This window comes from Myripristis murdjan, chromosome 8, assembly GCF_902150065.1.
Source record: "Myripristis murdjan chromosome 8, fMyrMur1.1, whole genome shotgun sequence".
NCBI classification, from domain to species: Eukaryota; Metazoa; Chordata; class Actinopteri; order Holocentriformes; family Holocentridae; genus Myripristis; species Myripristis murdjan.
The window spans coordinates 5,415,862-5,439,449 of record NC_043987.1 but is presented as its reverse complement, the minus strand read 5'-3'; the positions used below and the strand labels follow the sequence as shown (position 1 = coordinate 5,439,449).

General features: G+C 40.1%; 2 protein-coding genes across 2 annotated transcripts in view; one reads left to right on the top strand and one right to left on the bottom strand.

The window, feature by feature from the left end:
- LOC115363064 (uncharacterized) overlaps window positions 1-23,588 on the bottom strand; it is a 164,162-nt gene that overhangs the window by 92,201 nt on the left and 48,373 nt on the right. The window lies entirely within an intron of this gene.
- On the top strand, window positions 11,142-22,838 carry LOC115363055 (interferon-induced very large GTPase 1-like). The gene is made up of 5 exons (XM_030057130.1): window positions 11,142-14,540; window positions 14,593-14,660; window positions 14,702-15,239; window positions 15,411-15,524; window positions 22,014-22,838. The coding sequence occupies exons 1-5, from the start codon at window positions 11,142-11,144 to the stop codon at window positions 22,836-22,838; spliced, it is 4,944 nt and encodes a 1,647-aa protein (XP_029912990.1).

Genomic DNA, 23,588 nt, shown 5'->3' with positions numbered 1-23,588 from the left:
TTGCGCACATTAATTATGTTTTTGATTAAAATACTTTTGCTAAAATGCCAGCAGAATGCTTATCGTATTATGTGTGTCTCGGGGCCCCTGTTTTGTGTGTTGTCCTCTCATCTCAGAGGGCCCCATGCCTGCCTTTGCCTTGGGCCCCAAATTTCTTAAATCCGCCACTGCATTCTGCAACACCAGCCCATGCTAGCTTTGAACTCAGTGCGGGGTATGTTGAGCTCTGTGGCAACTTCAAGTGCTTTCTGCTGCATCACAGCCCTCGTAACGGGCAGTCCTTCACTACGTTTCTCATTCACAAAATCGCACACCTTCCTGTCAATCTCGTCTAATCGACCAGTTTTTGGACCAGGAAAAGCCCTTCTCTGGCTGTGGGCATTTTTTAGCTCTTCTTTCTGAGACCGCCACCGTCTCACATTGCATTCATGGCCAGGGTTAAGGAGTTAAGGGATGTTTATTTACCTCGACAGTTTTGGAGGTAACTTCAGAAAGCGTCCAACTGACAGCCGGAGCGGCATGTCAGCTGGCTGCTACATTCAACCGCGTGGCGGCGCACACCGGCCGGCCCACCTGTTACCGGCCGGTGCCTCGGTCGGCACCGCGCCCACCCGGTCAGGTCTGCCGGATCTGACAGGTGTGCGGCGCACACAGACTTCCATATATACCTTTCATCATAAATCAACTTTTGTTTATACGCGGTTGCAGCAGCACCATGGACAGCGACACAGACAACATGGTTGATTATTGATTGCGCGACGCGGCCATTCGCCGGTAATCGCGCTGCGCATTAAACGATTTTGCGGAGGCAGGAGGAAAGTTGCATGATTTACGTCGTATCCACGTTCGCCCGCTGCGTGCGTGACCGTGCATGTGCTCGTGCATGAACGCCCGTACCGTGTTGGAGCACACCCCTTCCAACAGTGCCAGAGCGGGGGAAGTGTGCTGTATTCAAGCACGGAACATACTGTATGCAAGTACAATACATGTCTATTTGCTTAGACCCCCAATATAAGACGAGGGCGTTTTTTCAGGGCATTTTCAATGGAAAAAATATCGTCTTATATTGTTGTTGAGAAAGGTTTTGACTTTGGACTCTGATCTCCCCATGGAGTGGGAGAGTGAGATTATGAATTTATCTACTGGAGATCAGAGATCATAATCACACAATTCTCAGAGAAATCAGGTCATTTAATGCTTTTATGGTTTTATTGGTGTTTACTGATCCCAATAAAGGACACTGCCTCTTTCACACACACTTATAACTTTGATCTCTTCCACCCCTTGCGAGAAGGAATGGTTGTGTTTCAAGAAGAGGCCTGAATATTAGACAGACAACCTGAGCCTGAACCTGAAAATCCTTAAATTTGACCCTGGAGGTGGGTTTCTCCAGAGGTTAGCTTATTTCTACCGGTGGAAAACTGCACCTCATCTCCTCACTGCACTGGCTCCCTGTTTGCCTCAGAGTTGATTTGAAGATCCTTTTATTGGTTTACTACGCTCATTATGTTCTTGTTCCTACTTGTTTATCAAACGCTCAGGTGTTCTGGCAGCAGCTTTTTAATTCTGCATAAAATGAGAACAAGAACTGATTCCTGTGGTCAAAGTCTGTGGAACCGCCCTCGTGAAGGCCTGAGCCACAGACAATGTTGATATTTATAAAAGCAAAGTCAAGACCTACCTTTTTAGCCTGGCTTTTAATTGCATTTTAGTTATTTAGTTATACATTTATTTATGTATTTTAGCCTGTTTCCCATCTTTTACATCCTTCCCATCTTTTATATCCTATAACTTTTTTTTTCTTCTTTTTCATACCGCACTTTTTATTTTCTGGTTTTACTCACTTCTATACATGTCCTCTCTTTATATTTTTATTATTAAGTATTTTATTATTTTAGCTTGTTTTTATTTATTTACTCATTTTATTTCTATTTTTATTTCACTGTTTTTAGGTTTAACTATTTCTTATTGGTCTTTTTTGTTGGTTTGGATGTTTGTTTTGGCAGGGGTATTGTTTTACTGTATGAAGCACTTGTGTTGCATGTTTGAATAAAAAGTTCCATAGAAATGATAAAGTCTGCTTCCAAGTAGTTTATTTGCTTAAAAATAGATGGAGCAACATGCTGCACTCTTTGAAACTTTTCCAGCATATCCACTTACACTTTACTAAGTGCAGTGTGATCACTGCCTTAGTGCTACCATGCAGTGAATCGCTTTGAAGCTGGAAGAGTATCTGTGCTCAAAGAAATGATTCACAAATCTGTACTTTCGTGTGTTTATAAACAATTAAGACCATTTTAATCTATTATTAAAATGGTGTATGAAGCCTATAGGCTTCATACACACTTTGTTAACACATAAAATTTTACAGGAATAATTGAAGTTGCAAGGACAATGAAAGCTGTAAGACTGAGATGTGTGACTATCTGTAATGCTCTCAAAGCCTGTCTCCTCTGCCTTCATTTAATGCTGGTGTGCAAAGTCACACCATGGCTAGAGAAAATGTGAAATTAAATTAAAATGTAGCCTTTTGTACATCTAAATCCAACCTTTAGACTCTTTAAAATATATTGGAAGCAATTATTTTATTTTGATGACAACAAACATGTTTTATCACTACATTTTTGTATTGAAACACAGGAAAATGAAGACTGATGATGAACGATGATGACTGTCTATTAGGCCTATGTAATAAGATTAGTGTCCATATTTTCAACCAAACAGAGCTGCAGGTAACTGCTGTGTTCCTGCAAATCACGTGGTTTCTGGGAAATCACTTGACTTACAGTGATTGGCTCCGCCTCACCGGCCGACACCCTTTATCACCGAACTGATCCCTCCAGACAGACCAGATACAGATTGTGGAGGGGAGGAAGAAGGAGAGTTTACAACAGGACAGCACCGACAGAGACGAGGCAACACTCCTCACAGAGCTGAGAGAACACAAGGCAGAAGTGAGTAGAAACAGCATTTCTGTGCAGATGAAACCGCTTTATTGGCTAGAAAACACTGTGGTGGTAAGAGTGAAGAGGCTAGACCATCTGTTTTTTTCTCAGGGAGAGAGCAGCTTTTCTCTGTACGGCCCAGACAGTCTGTTTCAATTTCATTTCCAGCACTCTCTCCTGAACAACTCGTCCTGCAGCAGAGTGCTTTTTTTTGTTGTTTGTTTGTTTGTTTTTGTTTTTTTTTTGTTCAGGGAAAAAAAAAATCCCTATTATAAATCATAATTATGAGATACAAAGAAAATTCGAAATCAGGATTAACAAGTCAAAATTATGAAATAAAAAAGGCGAAATTATGAGATTCTTTCAGGCAACTGTCAAAGTGCAGCGGCTCTTTGGCCTGAGTTCTGTTGGTGTGAGTTGTGGTCAATCTCAGATGGACTGTGAGGACACTGAGGATTATGTTAGACGCGGTTTAACAACAGATGAAATATTTAATTTTCATGCTGATTCACATGGGATTTTACTAAGCAAGCGTACCCTGGAGAGAATTTGAAGCAAGAAAAAGAACCAAACCATGAAGCTGAGGCAGCAGCTGGAAACATCTGGTCAATGGGCACACTTTTTAGTCTCATAATTTTCACTTTTTAATCTCATAATTTTGACTTTTTTTTTTTATCATAATTGTGACTGTTATGACCATTACCATGTTTTTTTTGTTTGTTTGTTTGTTTGTTTGTTTGTTTGTTTGTTTTTTCCCCTGGCGGAAATGGGCTTTCATAATTTACGAAGATACGCTCAGATTTTTGCTCCTTGTTCTGCTGGCGCGTTCTACTAACTATGAGCTCAGTGCCAAACATAGAATTGAATGAACAGGTCTATTACTGTGAGAAGAAGAAAACCTGAGCATTACAGGCATCAGAAAAGGAAACTGTATGGTAGAATAGTTGTATTGGATTGCATTATTAGATTGTGCAGGTGGACCTAATAAAGTGGCCACTGAGTGTACATGTTCTTATGCTTGCACCATAGGCCTTTTCATCAGGATGGAGGATGGTTATTTCAGTACTTAGCACACCCACCGAGCACACCATTCAGCACCATGGACAGCACCTCATAAGATGAAAAACTTCTGTTTTGTCTCACAAAAAACTGTAATAATGCTAGTAAACACCAAGTGATTGCATTGGTGTAATATAACATATGCACTGATTGTCAGATAAATTTTAAAACAAAACATAAGGTACTTGTCCCTGGCACCATCAGATTCAGCCAAAAACTCTTAATATTTTTTAGTATATAGTATGACTTGGGACACCCAGCTTGAAATCGGTACATGTGGTCACCCTAAGGGGGTCTGAAAAGTTGCTAAATCTGCTGCAGGAGTTTGCTGAACTGTGTCCTGCAGCCTCCTGCAAAACCTCGACCATCCGGGTGAAAAAACAAGTTTTTAGGGAGCCCCCTCCACAGCCAGCTTGTCTCTAAAAGGGCTGATCTATTTTCTGCCGCACTGCCACTCACTGAATTTGGGATTGGAGCTCCACTGTGTGGTGTTATAGTGGTAATGCTACGAAGAGGTCTGCCATTTTTGGAAACAAGCTGGCTGAAGAGAGAGATGAAAATAAAACTTAAAAAAACTGTTTTTTGTTGTGCCTCCTTTAAAACAAATTTGGAGCTTTGTGTCACCTTGTTTTTTGCAGCACGGTCCTGGTGAAGCTCTCGTTCTGACAACAGGGAAGGATTTAATAGTCCAAACTTGGTGGATTATGCTCCCATAGACCGGCAAACTCTACTGTATGGGTAAGAGTTCAAACTATCACTTTAATGTTTGGGCAGGGCAGAAAATAAATTTGAGGCCATCCATCCCAAAAACAAGAAACACACACACACACACACACACACACACACACACACACATTCCACAAGAAAATTACTTCTTGCCTATTAATGAAATATGATATGTGATAACTCAGTCTCTGACTTCTGCCATTTACTGTAAATGTGTGCTACAGTGATGATACAAATACAGGCTTTCAGTGGTAATACAGGCAAAATGATACATCTTTTGGAAACACTGCTGTTGTGTAAAAAGTGCAATAAACCAGCTTTGTGTCAAGTAAACTAAATGCAATAAACCAAAGATCGGTGCAAACTACTGCAAAGTACGGAAATTTAAAAAGGGTGTGCCTGCGCTTTCCAATGTTTGAATTAGGGATGGTCCGATCCGATCCACTGGATCGGTATCGAGTCCGATCCAGACCAAAATGACTGGATCGGGTATCGGATTTTTTTTATTAGAACCCGTCCGATCCGATTCATAAGCCCAAGCTCTCATATATCCTCAACTTCACTTTGCGCGACATGCCGTAACACAGACGAGCTGTCGCCATGGTTGCCATGTGCCTGTGTTTTCGTCACGTGAGCAGAAGCCTGCAGAGCTGTAGTCATGTCCTCCGAAAAGCGCAACGTTTGCAATATGAGTGTCTCAAGGGGTGGTAGCAAAACCGGACGTTTTAACACAACGGACTTAATAAAGCATCTGAAGAAGCATCATGGAAAGAAGTACGGAGACTTTTTACAGGCAAGTGCAAAGAAAAGCGAACCGTTTTTGTTTTGGTGCAGCAAATCTTGGGTCCGTTTCACAAAGGGAGGTAACTCAAAGCAGAGAAAGAGGGTTAACTCTAGCCTGTTTCACAGAGGGAGGTAACTTAAGCTCTCAGTCAGTTACCGCAGTTACAGACTCCATGAAACTAACCTGGTCGGGACCAGGTTTTTCTCATGAAACCTCGAGTTTCTCTTTGTGTCCGCCCTCTTTCAGCCACACACGGTATTTAACTTCCTCATTCATTCAGTCAGCAGGCGAGTTTTGGCGTGGCATATTAGTTCTGCCGTCTGTTACTTTAACAAAAAAAACAAAACAAACAAAAAAAAAAAAACAGTGAGTAGGCCTTTATTAGAAGTCCGTTAGTAGTTAGGTGGCGTCTTTTTTTCACGAACATGGCATGTCCTTTCGACAAAGATCCCGTGGATGATGGTGCAGTGTTACTGCGCAGAGAATTAAATATTCGTCGGGAGATGGTTATAAGACCGCGCATAGATGTTTTAGCATTTCCAGACAATTATCTTTTTGAGCGTTACCGTTCCACATCACCTAAATGAAATAAATTAATAGGCCAGCAGTAATTCAAGCAGTTTTCCCCTGTAATATTATTGACTGCAACGGACTACTTTTAAACTTACTCATTGACCCGAGCAGCAATGTTCTCCCACGCCGTCTGCAACACCGTTGCAGCGGTGTTGCACTTAAAAAAAAAAAAAAAAAAAAGTTCAAACTCGCTGTATGAATGCATTAAGATTTCCAATTCAGTTCAGTTGTTGTCACATATTTTCCTTCTTCCTTTAGGGGACCAGAATAGTTGTTGTACAGTGAATGTGGTGTTTTTAGATGTCAGTATCAAGCAAATTACATCCACGTATTATTAACAACTTTTAGAGTGACAAAAAGAATCGGATCGGTATCGGTATTGGCCGATCCTCAAGGCTGCAGTATCGGTATCGGATGTGAAAAAGTGGTATCGAGCCATCCCTAGTTTGAATGTTGTCTGACCCATGTCAGCAAAAGCCTTGCATGCATAACTTTGTCACTTTGTATTGTATTTGTTTGTAAAAAGAACAGTAACACCTGCTAACTTTGTACAGGTCTGAATTATAGACAGTGCACCTAACAAGCGAAATGAGTTCTCTTGCTGTAAATAACCTTTTTTCTTTTTTGCAATATTAGTCTTAGTTTATTCTTGAATGTACCTGATTACCTTTGTTCTCTGTCTTTGTCAACATGACAAGCAGATGGGATGGAGGAGGACATGGAAACAGAATCCTTGAGTCTTTTGATAGGAGACTCCAATGAGCATCAGGATCAGGATGAGGACATTATTGATCGTTTTACAGATGAGGCTGATACTCCAATTGATATAAATCCAGCATCTGAGAGTGCTTCATCAACTGGAGAAAAATGTGAGAGAATTTTACAGCCTACTATCTTAATAACCCCCTAAAATTGCCATTGTGATTCAATTATTACATTTCTACAAGGGATGTGGTGAAATATCAGCATCAGCACAGAATGAAAAATTCTGCCAATATGACAGGCTGATAAGATGACACTTAAGTAAATGATCGATGCTCCAGTGAATGTGTACATTTTGAAACATAATTTTTTATGTCTGCACCTGCCAGTGGGACATCACAATAAGAGTAGACATAATAAAATGTTAATTCCACCACAGGAGAGACTTGATGTTCTCTGTGGAAAATAATATGCACATGTATCGGCTGGAAAAGAGTTGCGACATGAATTATATAACTTTTGAGAATCAGTTACTGTGATTACACCAGTACATGTGACATGTCTTACCTACTTAAATTGCTGCTCCTCCTGTCATTGTGTTCCAGTGGTGCCTGAGCTTACGGTTGTGGTGATTGGTGACACAAATTCTGTGCAGCCGGGATCAAGAAACCTCTTACTCGCCCCTGATGACCAAGCAGCTGCAGTAGATGATTTTATACACTCTTCATCCAAATTGTATGACTTGTGTGGTCGTCCCATATCTGTGATTAACTTACTTGGCCTTCAAAATGCTGAGCAGCTGGAACAGGAGTCACTGCTGAGTCGCATTGATCAGATTGTACATGAGCAGGGAATTCATGCCTTTCTCTTGCTGATACCAAATGGTCAGCATGTCAGCCACTACACTTCAGGAGTGCAGCGGTTAGAACAAATATTTGGGAAAGGATCACTTGCTTTTGCCATTACTGTTGTGACTCATGACTCAGATGAAAGATGTGACAGTGCGCTGACAGACCTGAAAGCCAATAGTGAATTTGATGAGAAAAGGTACCACACATGTTCAAAACATATGAGTGATGAAACAGAGATAATAGCTTTAATAGAAAAAATAGATGTTATGGTCTCTGACAATGAGCCAAACCACTACAGAGGAGCAGTGTGTACTAAAAACAAAGAGCAGCAGCTGATAATGGATCAAAAAACCAGTGAAGAAGAGAGGACCAGCGACTCTGTGGTTCAGCAAACTGCTGAAAGTGGTGAGATTTTAATGTTGGGGTTCTGGTACACAGAGATAAAACCTGCAGAGATTTGTGTACAACATCACATTTTACTAATAATTCACTTTTTCGTTATCTACAATGTTTTTAAAGAAAGGTATTGTGCTGCCTGTTGGTGCTGTAATTCTTTTGATCAAAACCGGAGTCGGAGACCTGCTTTGTGGACCTGCAGAATGCTTTTATGTTTTTTAAAAACACATGAGTAGTATTATGTAGAGTATTACTTGATATAAACAATAAATGTGCTTATATATCATGTCTTCTGAGGTACCGCCAGTGCCGGCTTTACCTGTGTTGGAGCTCTAGACAAAATTACTCTTTTGCGCCCTTCTATGCCTACTTTGCTTTATCTGCAGAAATATTGCATAATGCATTGTTAAATAAAAGAAGGTTACATGAACAAATATAATGATTTCTTTCTCTTTGACATGGCGCAATCTGTGTCTTCCAAAACTCTGCCATAGATGAAGAGAAGGATGAATTGGAGGATGAAGCAAAAACCAAGAATAAGGTAAGACTGTTTAATCAATATTCAGTAGTTACTATCATACAAGAGTTTTTCTATGGTTTTGTAGCTTTGTGCTTGGTACTGCTTTGCATCAGGTGTAAGATAGGGCCCTTTGTTTCACTTTGATCTTTCTTTTTGAAGATGCTCAAGATGCATATTTATCTTAATGCTGCTTTCTTGATTAATAATTGCTCAATAAGGATTAAATGTATTCATCTGTTTTCTTAGTGTGAACCAGTGAGTGAACCTGATGGTGTCATAAGCTCAGAGACGAATGAAACTGCTGAACATGATAACAAGACAATAACAATAGATTCTGAAATCGAGTCTGTCGACACATCTGCTGCAAATGAGAAAGGTATTGATTGCATGATCACTTGGATGATCTTTAATGTAATTTAAAAATGTCTACAAATAATGCAATACTGAATTAATAACTCACTAAATAGACCCTCTAGAAAAACGTGATTATGCGATCGCATGAATTCCCGCCTAAATCACCCAAATGTCGCTGATTATGCGGGGGTCAATTATTTTCCAAAAGGGCGCATAATCCCTGCAATAATCGCAAATTCCCGCGGAAAATATGTGAAATATGTGGGTCTCGCTTGATTTCACAATTTCCGCATTTTTCTGCATGAAATGAGAAAAATATAACTAAAATAAATAAATGGAGTTGTGATGTTAATTTATATGCGACGCCCGGCCCGATGTCATCAGCTCGTGCATTCACTTCACATGACAACACAACAACGAGCTAATGGAAGAATGGCGCCCACAGGAGAGAGAAAAGATGATATTGCACTGAACAGGGATCCCATAAATGGTGCAATAAGGCTCTTAAACTATTTAGACCTATAGGTTTGGCTCATTGAGAGCTGTTATTTTTAGAGTTGATGTTCAACAGTTGAGTTTAAACTGTTTTTGAAAACATTGTAGCAGATGGTTTGTTCTACCGCAATTTATACCTCAGCTGGGGTTCGTTTCACAAAGCAGGTTTAGTAAAAACTCTAAGTCTATTAACCCTGAAATAAGGGAAACTTAAGTTTCCGTTTTACAACGGAAACTTAAGCTCTCAGTCAGTTACCGCAGAACAGACTTCATGAAACTAACCTGGTCGGGACCAGGTTTTTCTCATGAAACCTCGAGTTTCTCTGTGTGTCCGCCGTCTTTCAGCCACACACAGTATTTAACTTCCTCATTCATTCAGTCAGCAGGCGAGTTTTGGCGTGGCATATTAGTTCTGCAGTCTGCTATTTAAAAAAAAAATGGAAAAAAAAAACAGTCAGTAGGCCTTTATTAGAAGTCCATTAGTAATTAGGTGGCGACTTTTTTTCAGGAACATGGTATGTCCTTTCGACAACAATCCCGTGGATGAAGGTGCAGTGTTACTGCGCAGAGAATTAATTATTCGTCGGGAGATTATTATAAGACCACACATAGATGTTTTAGCATTTCCAGACCATTATCTTTTTGAGCGTTACCGTTTCTCCCCCGTGGGATTGCACCTAAATGAAATAAATTAATAGGCTAATATTCAAGCAGTTTTCTCCTGTAATATTATTGTGATTGCAACAGACTACATTTAAACTTACGCACTGACCCGAGCAGCAATGTTCTCCCACGCCGTCTCCCTCCCCTTTGCCGCTGCAGCGGTGTTGTTGAAAAATGCAGCCCGACGCTTCCCCGTTGCCATGGTGACTCGTCAAATCGGGGTTCCATTGACGCTGTCTTTTTATATCTGTGGTGCATGCTAAACTCCAGGTGAAACTACTCTGAGTTGATCAAACTAACTCAAATCAGCTGTTCTGGAACCGCAAACTCAGAGTTTCCTATCTCAGAGTAGATCAAATCAGAGTTCGGGGTAAGACTCGGAGTTTGTTGACCCTGCTTCGTGAAACGGACCCCAGGAAGCATGTTTTATTTTTTGACAAATTTGTGATTGAGGAATGTTTAAGCCATGCTTAAGTTGATAAAATAAAATAAATTAAACATTATCAGCACTTTCTGTGATGTAGCTTGCTTCTAGTATGCCTGTTTATCATAGGATAACTTTAAAATTGGTCTTTTTCATTCAGTAGTAGCCTAGTAAGAGGGTGTGGGAGAAGAATCAGCTTTTTTTCCCAGTTCCTGCATATTTCGCATCTTTTCGCATATTTCACAACTATTCGCATACTTCGCAACTTCCCGCAATTTCACCGCATAAAATGACAGAAAAACCCCGCATATTTAATCGCATAATCAAGGATTTTAGCCCACGGAGTCAATGATTTTAGTCCGCATAATCAAGGATTTTTGGCTGCGTTTTTCTGGAGGGTCTGACTAAACAACTAAAAGAAAAACAGAGACAAATCAATTTGTCATATCTACAAGCACTTTGTTTCATCCCTCTAATGATATATTTCAATAGGTTGCATAAATGAACATACAGATGAAGACAAAGATCAGGTAAGAAAGTAGAACTGAAATTCACTAGACATGTAGGAACAATTACTCCACGTGAGGTTTTTTGTTTGTTTTTACATATTTAATCATTTTATTTACAGGATGGAGAGACACAAAACTCTATGACGAATTCAGAAGAGATCACCTCAACAGAGCAAAGTCAAAGAGACATTGACACATTCCTTAGGAGACTTCACCTTGACAATTACAAAAATCAACAGAAGTTGACACTAGAACATTTTCTTAGCCTAGGCCCACCTGTAAAACAGTACCAAGAGACATCTGAGCAGGACGTAGCTCAAACCTTCCTTCAGAGGTTGATGATGCTAGACCACAGAGCCAGATACATCCCTGTAGAACAGAACAGTGCTGAGGAGAGTCATCCAAACAAAGTGCAAACCGCCAGCAGTACAGATGCAGATGAAAATGATTTTGATGATTTTTTCAGCACTGTTCCAAACACTGATCAAAGTAAACAAAGACATGACATTCATCCAATGGATGTTCAGATGGCAGTATTTCACAGCTCAGATAATTTTCTCAGGCAGAACATGGTTACCAAGTTATCACAGTGTCAGTACGCCTTACCTCTGCTTGTGCCTGATCCATTCAAAATGGATATTGAGTGTCCTCTGTGGACACTGAGACAAATAAGAAAAAGCTGGAAGAGAACAGATAACTCAAACATTGTCACAATGACCAATATTCCTATCTATAAAGCTGAAACACCCATGGTGTCATGTTTCCGTCTTGGTTCTAACTCATCATCTAAATCTCAGCTTATGAACGCCTTAATCAATAACCGTCACAACACATTCTTTCATAGGAACTGCCCAGGCAACAGCAAGTCTCGCTACTTGATGGATGGTGTGGCAGAGATTGCCTGGTACTGCCCTGCTGGAAAACCTAATGATGCTTTCAGTGACTGTATTGCCTTCTGCAATCTTCATGGTGATGCTCTAACACATGAAAAACAGCGTGACATACTGATTGAAAAAGCTTCAGTCAATGTTGTTCTACTACCAACTGTGGAAAAAGGTGGCAAAAGTTCAACAATTATTTCAGCTCTTCTCAAGTCTCCAAAGCCTCTCATCTGTCTCATTGCTGATAATGACAGTGCTGCAATTCAGAAGAAGCCTGGAAAATACATGATGGGTCTGAAAGACAAAAGTCAGTCAGATGTACCTGAAGAACTTAAAAAAATCATCAGAAAAATGTTGTCTGCGCAAGATGTGACCTTCAAGCTTGAAACTATGGCCGATGTCCCTGGGGTCAGAGTGGATGAAAATGATGGGGTCTGCTTAAGAGGGAAATCTGCTGCTTTACAGATACTCAAATTGCTTCACAAGATGGATGTTTCAAAGATCAAAGAGACATTTCTCCAATGTCAAGGTCAATTATGGCATGAGTGGTGCAAAAAAAACAAAGAACTATACCACCTCAGAGGACAAATTGAAGAGCAAAAATGTCAGAAACAGCAAGAACTGAAGCAAATACGACAAAAACAACATCAGATTCCTTCCAGTCCCCTCATGCAATTATTTACTGAAAATCTCCAGAACCTGTCATCAAATGAGAAAATGTATTTCCTGAAGTGGACTGGAATCTTACTGGATGACCTATCCACAGACGACCTCTCTGCAATTCTCCAACAATATGATAGCAAGTGGTGTGAGGTCTTGGCTTTGAAGAAGAAACATGAGAAATCAGATCAGTTAAAAAATCAGCAAATTGAGCTTGAAGAAATATCAGCAAAACTCCAGTCAGCAACATTTGGATTAGAGCACATCTTAAGAGAAATGGGACAGCTCTATGAAGCTGGTGCATCTCTGACGAATAAAATAAAGAGAGGACAGATTAATTGGTCCATCTACCCTGAACTGGCTGCAGAGCTGATGATATCAGGACACCCAATGGAGCTGCTGGATGGTGATGCTGGTCACGTGCCACTGACTTGGATCAGTAGTGTTTTTGATGTGGTCATCAAGAAATTGGGAGACAAGCGAGTTTTTGTTTTGTCAGTTCTAGGCCTCCAAAGCAGCGGAAAATCAACAATGCTGAATGCCATGTTTGGGTTGCAGTTTGCTGTAAGTGCTGGCAGGTGCACAAGGGGTGCCTTCATGCAGCTTGTGAAAGTTTCAGCAGAGATTCAGAAAGACTTTAAGTTTGACTATGTTCTAGTTGTGGACACTGAAGGACTGCGTGCTCTGGAGTTGGAAGGGAGCACCAATCTTCACCATGACAATGAACTGGCAACATTTGTCATTGGTCTAGGAAATTTGACTTTGGTCAACATTTTTGGAGAAAATGCAGCTGAGATGCAAGATATCCTTCAGATTGCTGTACAGGCATTCATGAGGATGAAGAAGGTCAAACTGTCACCAAGCTGTGTGTTTGTACACCAGAATGTTACTGAAATTGCAGCTGGAGAGAAAAACATGGAAGGAAGGAGGCGCTTACAAGAAAAACTGGATAAGATGGCCCAACTAGCTGCCAAAGAGGAGGTTTGTGACACTGAGTGCTTCAGTGATGTCATTGCATTTGATGTACAAAAAGATGTTACATACTTCGCCCAGCTGTGGGAGGGAAGTCCACCTATGGCCCCTCCAAACCCAGATTACAGCGAGAGCATCCAAGAGCTGAAGAACACCATTCTTTCAAAAGCATCAAAGTCTAATGGGATGACTCTTTCACAATTCAAAAATCGCATTTTGGACCTCTGGAACGCCTTGCAGAATGAACACTTTGTTTTCAGTTTCAAAAACACACTTGAAATTGCAGTGTACAGAAAACTTGAGGTTCAGTATGGGAACTGGACTTGGATGTTGAGGGAAGCCCTGTTGAACATTGAAAACCAACTTCATAACAGAATTGAAAATGAAAGACTTGACAAGGTTGATCACAGTTATCTCATAAAGGAGATGACCACTTCTCATGAAGAAGTCAAAACAGCTATGAAGACATACTTTGATGAAAATGAAGACAAAGAAATGTTGGCTCAATGGCGAGGCAGATTTGAAAGAAAAATAAAGGAGTTTCATGATGAAAAAATGAAGGGAGTTAAAAGAAAACTGGAGGAGGTCATCCGGCAGAAGAAAGCTCGCAAAAAGCTAGATGATAAGAAGACAGACTTTGAGAACAAACTGCTCCAAAAGAGCAAAGAGTTGGCTTGTGAGTTGAGAGACAAGGCCAAAAATGAGGGACTTGAACTTGATCTCGTTGTAGAACGTCAGTTCAACAGTGTCTGGGATGTGTGGGTCAATGAATTAACTAAAGGTACCAAACAGATAAAGGATATTGACATAGAAGAAGAAGAGTATTGTGTTCTTACAGAGCTTGGTATTGACTCGTCTCTCATGCAGGAATGCAAAGACTCTGGTAAATACAAAAAGATATCAACAATTGGGAATTATATTGATTATGTGACCCTTACCAAGCACCAACATCTTAGAGACAAAAGTGAACAATCTGAAGACAGTGAGAGGGAGACCAATGAGACAAAAAGACAAAGAAAAAATATTGTACCCAAATTTTGGGCAGGTATCAAAAAATATGGACCAAAAGCACAACTAGACTCAAGCAGTGCTTTGCCTTATGAAGAACAACGAGCGATCCAAGATCTCATCAGTGATGTTGAAAATGTGACCATGGACATAATTAAAAGCAAATCTGTGGCTACAAGAGGCTACAACAGGACTTACTTGCATGAAGTAGTCAAAACAGTGAAAGAAAATCTTAAAGACTCTGAATCAAGGACGAAGACTTTTGCCTTTAAGAAAGAGTTTGAAGTGGATCTCTTACTGTATGTTTGTGACATTGCAGGGAAACAGCTTTCAAAGTCTCACCACAATTTCAGGAATAACAATGATGCACTCATTTATTTGGAAAGCAAGAAAAACCAATATTATAGCATATTTGTGAGCTATTGTAAAAATCACTCCTCTGCTGCAGTGCTTGCTGAGTTGATCTGTGGCCAACTGGAGACTTCCATCATTCAGGCTGTGTACAACAAGACTGCCATTGACCTGGCCGGAGAGATGAAGTCTTGTTTCCCACCTTTCAGTGGAAACAAGGTGAACTTAGAGAAACACATTTTGCAATCACTAGCAGAAGAAGAGGTCTTTGACAAATACGTGAAGTACATTAAGCGCCCAAGGAAACTAGTGGAGGATTTCATAAAAAAGGCTGTAAAGAAATACATCCTCACCCAACAGGGCAAAGTAGATAGTATACTCAAGAAAAATGTGACCAGCACAATGCAGCTTTTGAGTCGAGCAGTGCACAGTGCAACAGAGAAAGTTAAAAGTCAAGGAGGAAACACTGACATGTGGTTGGGGGAGTTTTCCAGATTGTTAAAAGATCAGCTCAAGTTTAATACTAACTGTTTGCAGAATTTCAGTGATATAGACAAGTTTGACTTTCTCAAGGAGGAGCTAGACAAAGGCCTTGAAGCCGTTAGTGAGAAGATGGGAAGCCTCTCCGTTCGCCGCATGGAGGAATTCAGTGTGAGGCCTGATGAAATTCTCATTGTCCAACTGTGCAGTTCCTGCTGGGCACAGTGTCCTTTCTGTAATGCCATTTGCACCAACACTCTGGAGGATCACAGCCCTGATGACCACTGTGTCCCTTTTCATCGCCCTTATGGAATCAGTGGGTGGCACTATAGAGATACAGTGGAATTTAGTGTCAATTTCTGCACAACATCAGTTGCAAGTGATGGACATTTTTACCCTCATCATGATTCAGAACAGAGCATTCCATTTAAACTGTACCAAACTGCAGGACCTGAATATGCTAACTGGAAAATTACACCTGATGAGTCCAAGCTGATGTATTGGAAGTGGTTTGTATGTCGATTTCAGAAGGAACTAGAGGAACACTATGGATTGAAATTCCAGGGCTTAGGAGAAATTCCCAGCGAGTGGAAGTCTCACACCAAAGAAGAAGCTATCAAAAGTTTGGAGAACATGTGAAGTCTGTCCTCCCTCTTTAACTGAAACTGAAGGGTTTTCCAGCAGCAAGAGATTCACAAAGCCTCATTTTGCCCTCACCTCTGAGAGACTGGCATGTCTGTGAAGGACAAATGGGAAAAGACAGCAAAATATCACACGTGTGCCTCCACTGTTGGGCAGAAATCTGAGTTCTGAATTGAAAAGGGCAAATCCAGTGAAGGGAGGGAAGAGAACAGTAGCACTGGGCAGGGTTGCTGAAATGCTAAATCAATCAGTCAGATATTTATGAATTCATCAGTGTCTTACTCTTTAAGTACTTACATTAAGAAGTAGGGAAATGACAGCAAAGGAGAATAAAAAATATTATATAGTTATGCTGTTTGTTTGCCAAAAAAGGAGGAAGACTAAATGTATTACACACAGTAAAATGAATGATGAGATTTTTTTTTTGTTTGTTATGTTTTCATTTGATTAAGAAGTGGAATTTGTTTGTTTAAACGAGATGTATGACATTTTGTTGCCAAGAAACATAACTGCATACACTGTCAGAGTTTACTGACATACCCTCAGCTGAAAAAAGGATTTTTTTTCTTTAGCTTTTTCACTTATCTACAAATTGCGTCTGATAGTGTTTCTGACATGTAACACAAGTATTGTCATCTTTGTTTTTACATTTTTTAAGTGGGACTTACATTACAGTGCGTATTGCAGCTGTATTACCTAATACGTAGAAAACATTGTGCGTGTCTGGAATTAAAGAATGGACATGTATGTTTCCACTATTTTTAAGTTTTGTATTGAACTATGTATTGTTGTTGTTATCTTACATATCTTAATATTTTTTATACGTGCATATTATATCAGTTAGTTTTTCATACTGTTGCTCTGTGTGAGGTTCAGCAGACATTTATTATGAGAAGTGATGAATACAAGCCATCATCTGATTTTTTTCTGAAGGTTTATTTGACTTTTTTCTTCAATTTCAAAATTATTATGATGTAATCAAAATACATCTGTGGTTTATATTTTTTGTGAGGCTGAAATTGCATAGTTTTTATAATGAATTACATTTTTTTGAAAAACAGGAACTGTCAATTATGTCATCTGTATGTACAATTTATTTTATGTATTACAGAATGGGCTTTTAGATTACATGTTTTTCTTTAACAATTGATAAACCATGATAAGAAAAATGGTCTTTTTCAAGTGATTTTCAAGATATTTTTATAGGTGCATATTACGTGAGGGCTTTGTTCTATTGTGTTTTTTTGCTCAAACTGTCATTTTCACATACCAAACTGGATTTATATATAACGTTAGTGTAAATCATGATATTCTTTATAAGAAGAAGAGACCAAGTGTGTGCACAACCAAGCAAATCATTCAGGTGCAAGACAATTCTCTTTCGCTCTTTTTTGAGGCTTAAAAAGGAGAATACAATTATTTACTGGGAGCTGAACAGTGTGCAGACCTCACTCTTTTATTCTGTATGAGAAGCACATGTTTCAGAGACATTATTTCATCAGTTATGAAAATGATGCTTCAGTGACAACATCAAGCCATTTGGGTTGACATCTTTTATATTACCAATGTACATTTTCAAATAAAACACATTATTCAAACTGGAATAATTCATAGACTGGATCTCTCATTAGTCTCACAGCTTTGTAAATGAGGTCATTAACTAAACTGATCAATACAGCATGTGTGTGAAGACAATCTCTCTCCTAGCTGATTTTAATGTAATATAAATGAAAAGATGGGATTTATTTACCCCCAAAAATGCAACTTATTACAAACCAAAGATTTTAAATACTACACCTATAAAAGAGGTCAACAAAAAAATAACTAAACTCAATAAACCTGCAACTAAACCAGATGTTAACTGAACAAATTGACCTAACATAATGACACATGAGGGAACATACACTATATTACCAAAAGTATTCACTCACCTGCCTTTACTCATACTATGAACTGAAGTGCCATCCCATTCCTAACCCATAGAGTTCAATATGATGTCGGTCCACCTTTTGCAGCTATTACAGCTTCAACTCTTCTGGGAAGACTGTCCACAAGGTTGAGGAGAGTGTTTATAGGAATTTTTGACCATTCTTCCAAAAGCACATTGGTGAGGTCACACACTGATGTTGGTCGAGAAGGCCTGGCTCTCAGTCTCCGCTCTAATTCATCCCAAAGGTGTTCTATCGGGTTCAGGTCAGGACTCTGTGCAGGCCAGTCAAGTTCATCCACACCAGACTCTGTCATCCATGTCTTTATGGACCTTGCTTTGTGCACTGGTGCACAGTCATGTTGGAAGAGGAAGGGGCCCGCTCCAAACTGTTCCCACAAGGTTGGGAGCATGGAATTGTCCAAAATGTTTTGGTATCCTGAAGCATTCAAAGTTCCTTTCACTGGAACTAAGGGGCCAAGCCCAGCTCCTGAAAAACAACCCCACACCATAATTCCTCCTCCACCAAATTTCACAGTCGGCACAATGCAGTCTGAAATGTACCGTTCTCCTGGCAACCTCCAAACCCAGACTCGTCCATCAGATTGCCAGATGGAAAAGCGTGATTCATCACTCCAGAGAACGCGTCTCCACTGCTCTAGAGGCCACTGGCGGCGTGCTTTACACCATTGCATCCGACGCTTTGCATTGCACTTGGTGATGTGTGGCTTGGCTGCAGCTGCTCGGCCATGGAAACCCATTCCATGAAGCTCTCTGCGTACTGTACTTGGGCTAATCTGAAGGTCACATGAAGTTTGTAGCTCTGTAGCAATTGACTGTGCAGAAAGTCGGCGACCTCTTTGCACTATGCGCTTCAGCATCGGCTGACCCCTCTCCGTCACTTTACGTGGCCTACCACTTCGTGGCTGAGTTGCTGTTGTTCCCAAACGCTTCCATTTTGTTATAATAGAGCTGACAGTTGACTGTGGAATATTTAGGAGCGAGGAAATTTCACGACTGGATTTGTTGCACAGGTGGCATCCTATGACAGTTCCACGCTGGAATTCACTGAGCTCCTGAGAGCGGCCCATTCTTTCACAAATGTCTTGTTTCACAGTCTGCATGCCTGAGTGCTTGATTTTATACACCTGTGGCCAGGCCAAGTGATTAGGACACCTGATTCTGATCATTTGAATGGGTGAGCGAATACTTTTGGTAATATAGTGTATATAGTGGCTTGGCTAAACCAAATAACAGACAAGGGGGTGAACACAATTGACATCAACTTTAACTAAATACAAAGCATAATAATAATTAATATAACAAATGACTCCTTTTCATTACCCTACACTGTAAAAATGTGTGCACTCCATGCAAAACAATATACAGTTAAAACAAATAAACAGGTTCTAAATCAAACAGTGTGAGGTTAATTGTTGAGGTGTGGTTGACTGCAAATGAAATAAACCTGTGCAAGTAATAAAATAATGACACTATAGTGAAACTAATGTGGTGAAGGTGGGGCAGTGTTACCCTGTGTGGCCATGGCCATCAATCTGTATTTGTACCCATATGGCCGCAGATGATATGTCAAGTACTGCAAAGTATACTAGTGTATATATTTACTTGATGATGGTTTAATCATTTTATATTAGTTTTCACCTATTTTTGGGGCCTCTGTCAGGCAAGGGCCCTTGGAATTGTCCTAACTTTCCCCCCATATACGGCGGCCCTGCATAGGATTATTATAAAGAGAAAATTCGTTGCACACGGGTGATACCATTAATATCTTAATGTAGGATATTTACATAAAACGCCCTGATGGATCAGGTTAATTTCATTTGAACAACAGATTTCCCAAGCATTTATATGGGCTACGCAAACTTCAATCCACATCATAAAAATTAATCCACAGACAACAAAAGTAACGTTTGACTGTTTAATTAAATCAACTTAAAATTACTCTGGCACGGTTGGAGGGGGTGTGCTCCAGTACGGTACAGGCGCTCATGCACGAGCACATGCACGGTCACGCACGTAGCGCGCGAACGTGGATACAATGTAAATCATGCCGTCCTACTGCTTGTTTAATGCGCGCAGTGCGATTAACTGCGAATCGCGGCATTGCACAATCAATAATGAACTGATAATAATAATTAACCAGATCCGGCAGACCTGGGGCCTGTTGCACAAAACTAGGATAAGGCATTAAGCCGAGATATCTTGGTTATCCTGGATTAATTTATCCGTGATCCGGTTGCATAAAAGTGGGGTAGCCTAGTGGATAGTGGGATATGTTATGACATTAGTTACCATGGAGATTTATTCTGTGGAGCTAGCCTGCTCCAGACCAGGCTAAGTTCCAAGATCTATTTAATCTCATCCCTCATCTCAGTCAGCAGTCACCACAAACGGAAACTAAAAGTTATTCCACTGGCCACTACACATTGTTATCACATCAACACCTTCCTAAAATAATCACCTAAATTTTTCAGGTTTTTCAGGAGACACAAAAAAAAAAAAAAAAAAAAAAAAAAATCACCAAAAATTAATTATGATATTTATTGATAATTTCACTCAAAAAGGTTATAAAAAAGATAACTACTGACATACTAACAACAATGTCAGTCAATTATGTAACTTAACAGAAATAAATGACTTAGGCAAATTTCTGAACATGCCTTTGTTGACTTAGGCAATTGTAATACGTTATATGCCAAAGTTATACTAAACCTCATCACTTACCAATTGAGGATGAGCCCTGGATCACTGAAATAACTTCATTGGCAGAGAAAATTTTCTTTCTTCTTGATACTGCTGCCATCTTGAAACTCTTAAAATAGCTTAAAATAGCCTTAATAATGTAAAATTGCCTAAGTCACATTTTCTTTTGACTTACGCAAAATAAAACTACCTAAGTCACAGTTTTGACACACTCTTGATTTAGGCAGTTATACTTCCAGAGGTGGCCAGCATCAAGAAATGGTTTTGACAAAAAATGACTTAGGCGATTATTTTAGGAAGGTGTCGAAAATAGTGTCATTATTTAAACATTTGTGATCATTAATTTCAGTCATTGTAGATAAATGACGATTTTAGATGATGTTGCAATCATCAGATAATTTGCAGTTTCCCATAGACTATAAAATACACATCCCATATAAATATAAATACACATCAAAGAGTAACATGATGTTCCTTTATTGAATAAGGATAAATCAAAGCAGGTAAACCATCAGCTCCTTTCAAAACTGAAGTCACACAGTGACTCTACAAGATAGACAGCACGGAATCAAAGCATATTATACAACACAAGAATAAAGACACATTCAAAGGTCTGTATGTAATACACCCTGCATGTCTGCACATTCAAATAAATGCAGGACAAAACATGAATGGATGCAGCAGCAAGCTTGTATGCACACAGTATACAGCACAAACAACATAAGAGGCCAAATCAATTTAAACTGAATTAAAAAAGGAAAAAAAAAATCCTCTGCCAATGCAGGCCATATTTAACTGAAATTCACAGCAGGCGTCTCTGCCACTGCAGGACATATTTAACTTAAGTTTAGAGCATGCATGTTAACTGAAATAATTTAACACATATTGGTCCCTGAGCAGCCGACCACTGTCGTCATCAGGGAAGATGGCAGGATTGTCCCAGTCTGTGTGATGGCACTCTAACCCTAACCCACAGCTCCTGCAGCCCATCCATGTGTGTGATATAGTACATGCACATGATAATCACATCTGTGTCAGTCGCAACCACTACAGCCCGTTTGTGGTGCAGAATTTGCACTGAGTATGCAATGTGAGCAAACATCCTAGTATCTGCCTCCTCATGTTTCTCACAGGAAAGTTCTGGAAGCTCAACCTGACAATCCGCTGACAAGAGGACAGTGCGACCAGGATCACAAAAGATTCCACCAAGAATAAGTGTGAATCCTGCAGGAAGTGACTTGTTCTGAGCTGCCCATGCTTCCCCCATGTAGTTCAACAGATTAGCTTTATTCAGTGGATTGTGAATGAAGCCTTTCCATTCAGGTATAGGGAGAGAATCATGTGGCTTGTACTCCTTCATTTTGCAGGGGCAGGTCTTCATCCTCTTTTCTCGTTCCTCACCTTTCAGACTCTCAGCAGGGGAGACATCATATCGCACTGTCCTCTTGTCAGCGGATTGTCAGGTTGAGCTGCAGGAGCTGTGGGTGAAGACGATGGATATCTTCCTACCTGTTCATGCCATCACAGAAGCTCTGGCGGAGAAGTATGATGTTGCAGCTTCAGATCTTACATCCCTTTTCCTCAGCACCTACATACTTACCGGATGTGACACGGTGAGCTATCTGTACAGAAGAGGAAAAAGGCGGGCCTACACAACTGCTATTAAACACCTGACAGACATTCTGCCGTTGTGCAGGTATGGTGACCCTGAGGAAAGCCTGGATGTTCAGGAAGAGGTTATAACAGCAGCACGGCGATACATGGTGTCACTCTATGACAGGAGTGACTTTGGTGGTACTCTGGATGCACTGCGAGCCCATCTCTTTGTGAGCATCAAAGGAGACATGCGTTGTCTTCCACCAACTGAAGATGCCTTCCTATTACACCTTCGCCGAGCCCTGCATCAGTTGGCTGTGTGTAAGCGGGCACACCTGGTTAAGCCAACCTACCCAGCTGCAACTGATTTTGGGAGACAACTTGTCAATGGCAAACTGGTGGCAACGATGATGCTGAAAGAGGCAAAACCTTCAGAACTCAAGCACAGCAAATACTGCCGTTGCAAGAAAAGCATGTGTTCCCGAGGATGCTGCTGTGCAAGAGCCAATGTGAAGTGTGGCATTGCATGTCTCTGCACCGGGGACCCAAACAGATGTTCAAGGATTGAACTTGCGCTTGAAGACAGGGACACTTAAGTAGGCCGTGTGTGTGTGTGTGTGTGTGTGTGTGTGTGTTTGTTGGAACAGTTTGTTGAAAAGAATGGCATATTGACTGATGTCATAACTTGGTGGAATAATTGATTGCCAATGAAGTAAAGATGAAAATATTGGAAAAAGTGTGCCATGATGCTTAATATCCAGCATGTTTTTCAGAATTTTGAGTTGTCTAAAATTCCATTGAAGTTCAGTGCCTGTTGATCGCCAACTAGTAGTTAAATCACCACAGATCCAATGATTTTGGTTGGATTTTTATCATTTTTTCTGTGGAATGAGTATACAGTTTGTTGAAAAGAATGGCATATTGACTGATGTCATAACTTGGTGGAATAATTGATTGCCAATGAAGTAAAGATGAAAATATTGGAAAAAAGTGAGAAAACGCCTAATTTGTTTGCATTAAATTGATGCAAAATAATTAAGAAATGTGTTTTAAGAGTTATTTTTTCAGTGGATGTTGTAAGCACATGTGTTCTCTGTATCTGGAATGCATTGATTGACAGCCTACCCAACCCACTGAGGATTTGAGGGAAAAAATCGTTTTTAACATTTTTCTGATAAAAAATACAGGGTGCATACACTAAAATGGCCACAATTTTTTTTCGCGATATTTCCAGCAGAGCAGACCCTCCAATTATTGTTTCTTAGGATCAAAGTTAACAGAAAAAACACAAATAAAAAGTATGGCAGACCATGTCAGGTTCAACCCATTTTTGAGACTTTGGCTCC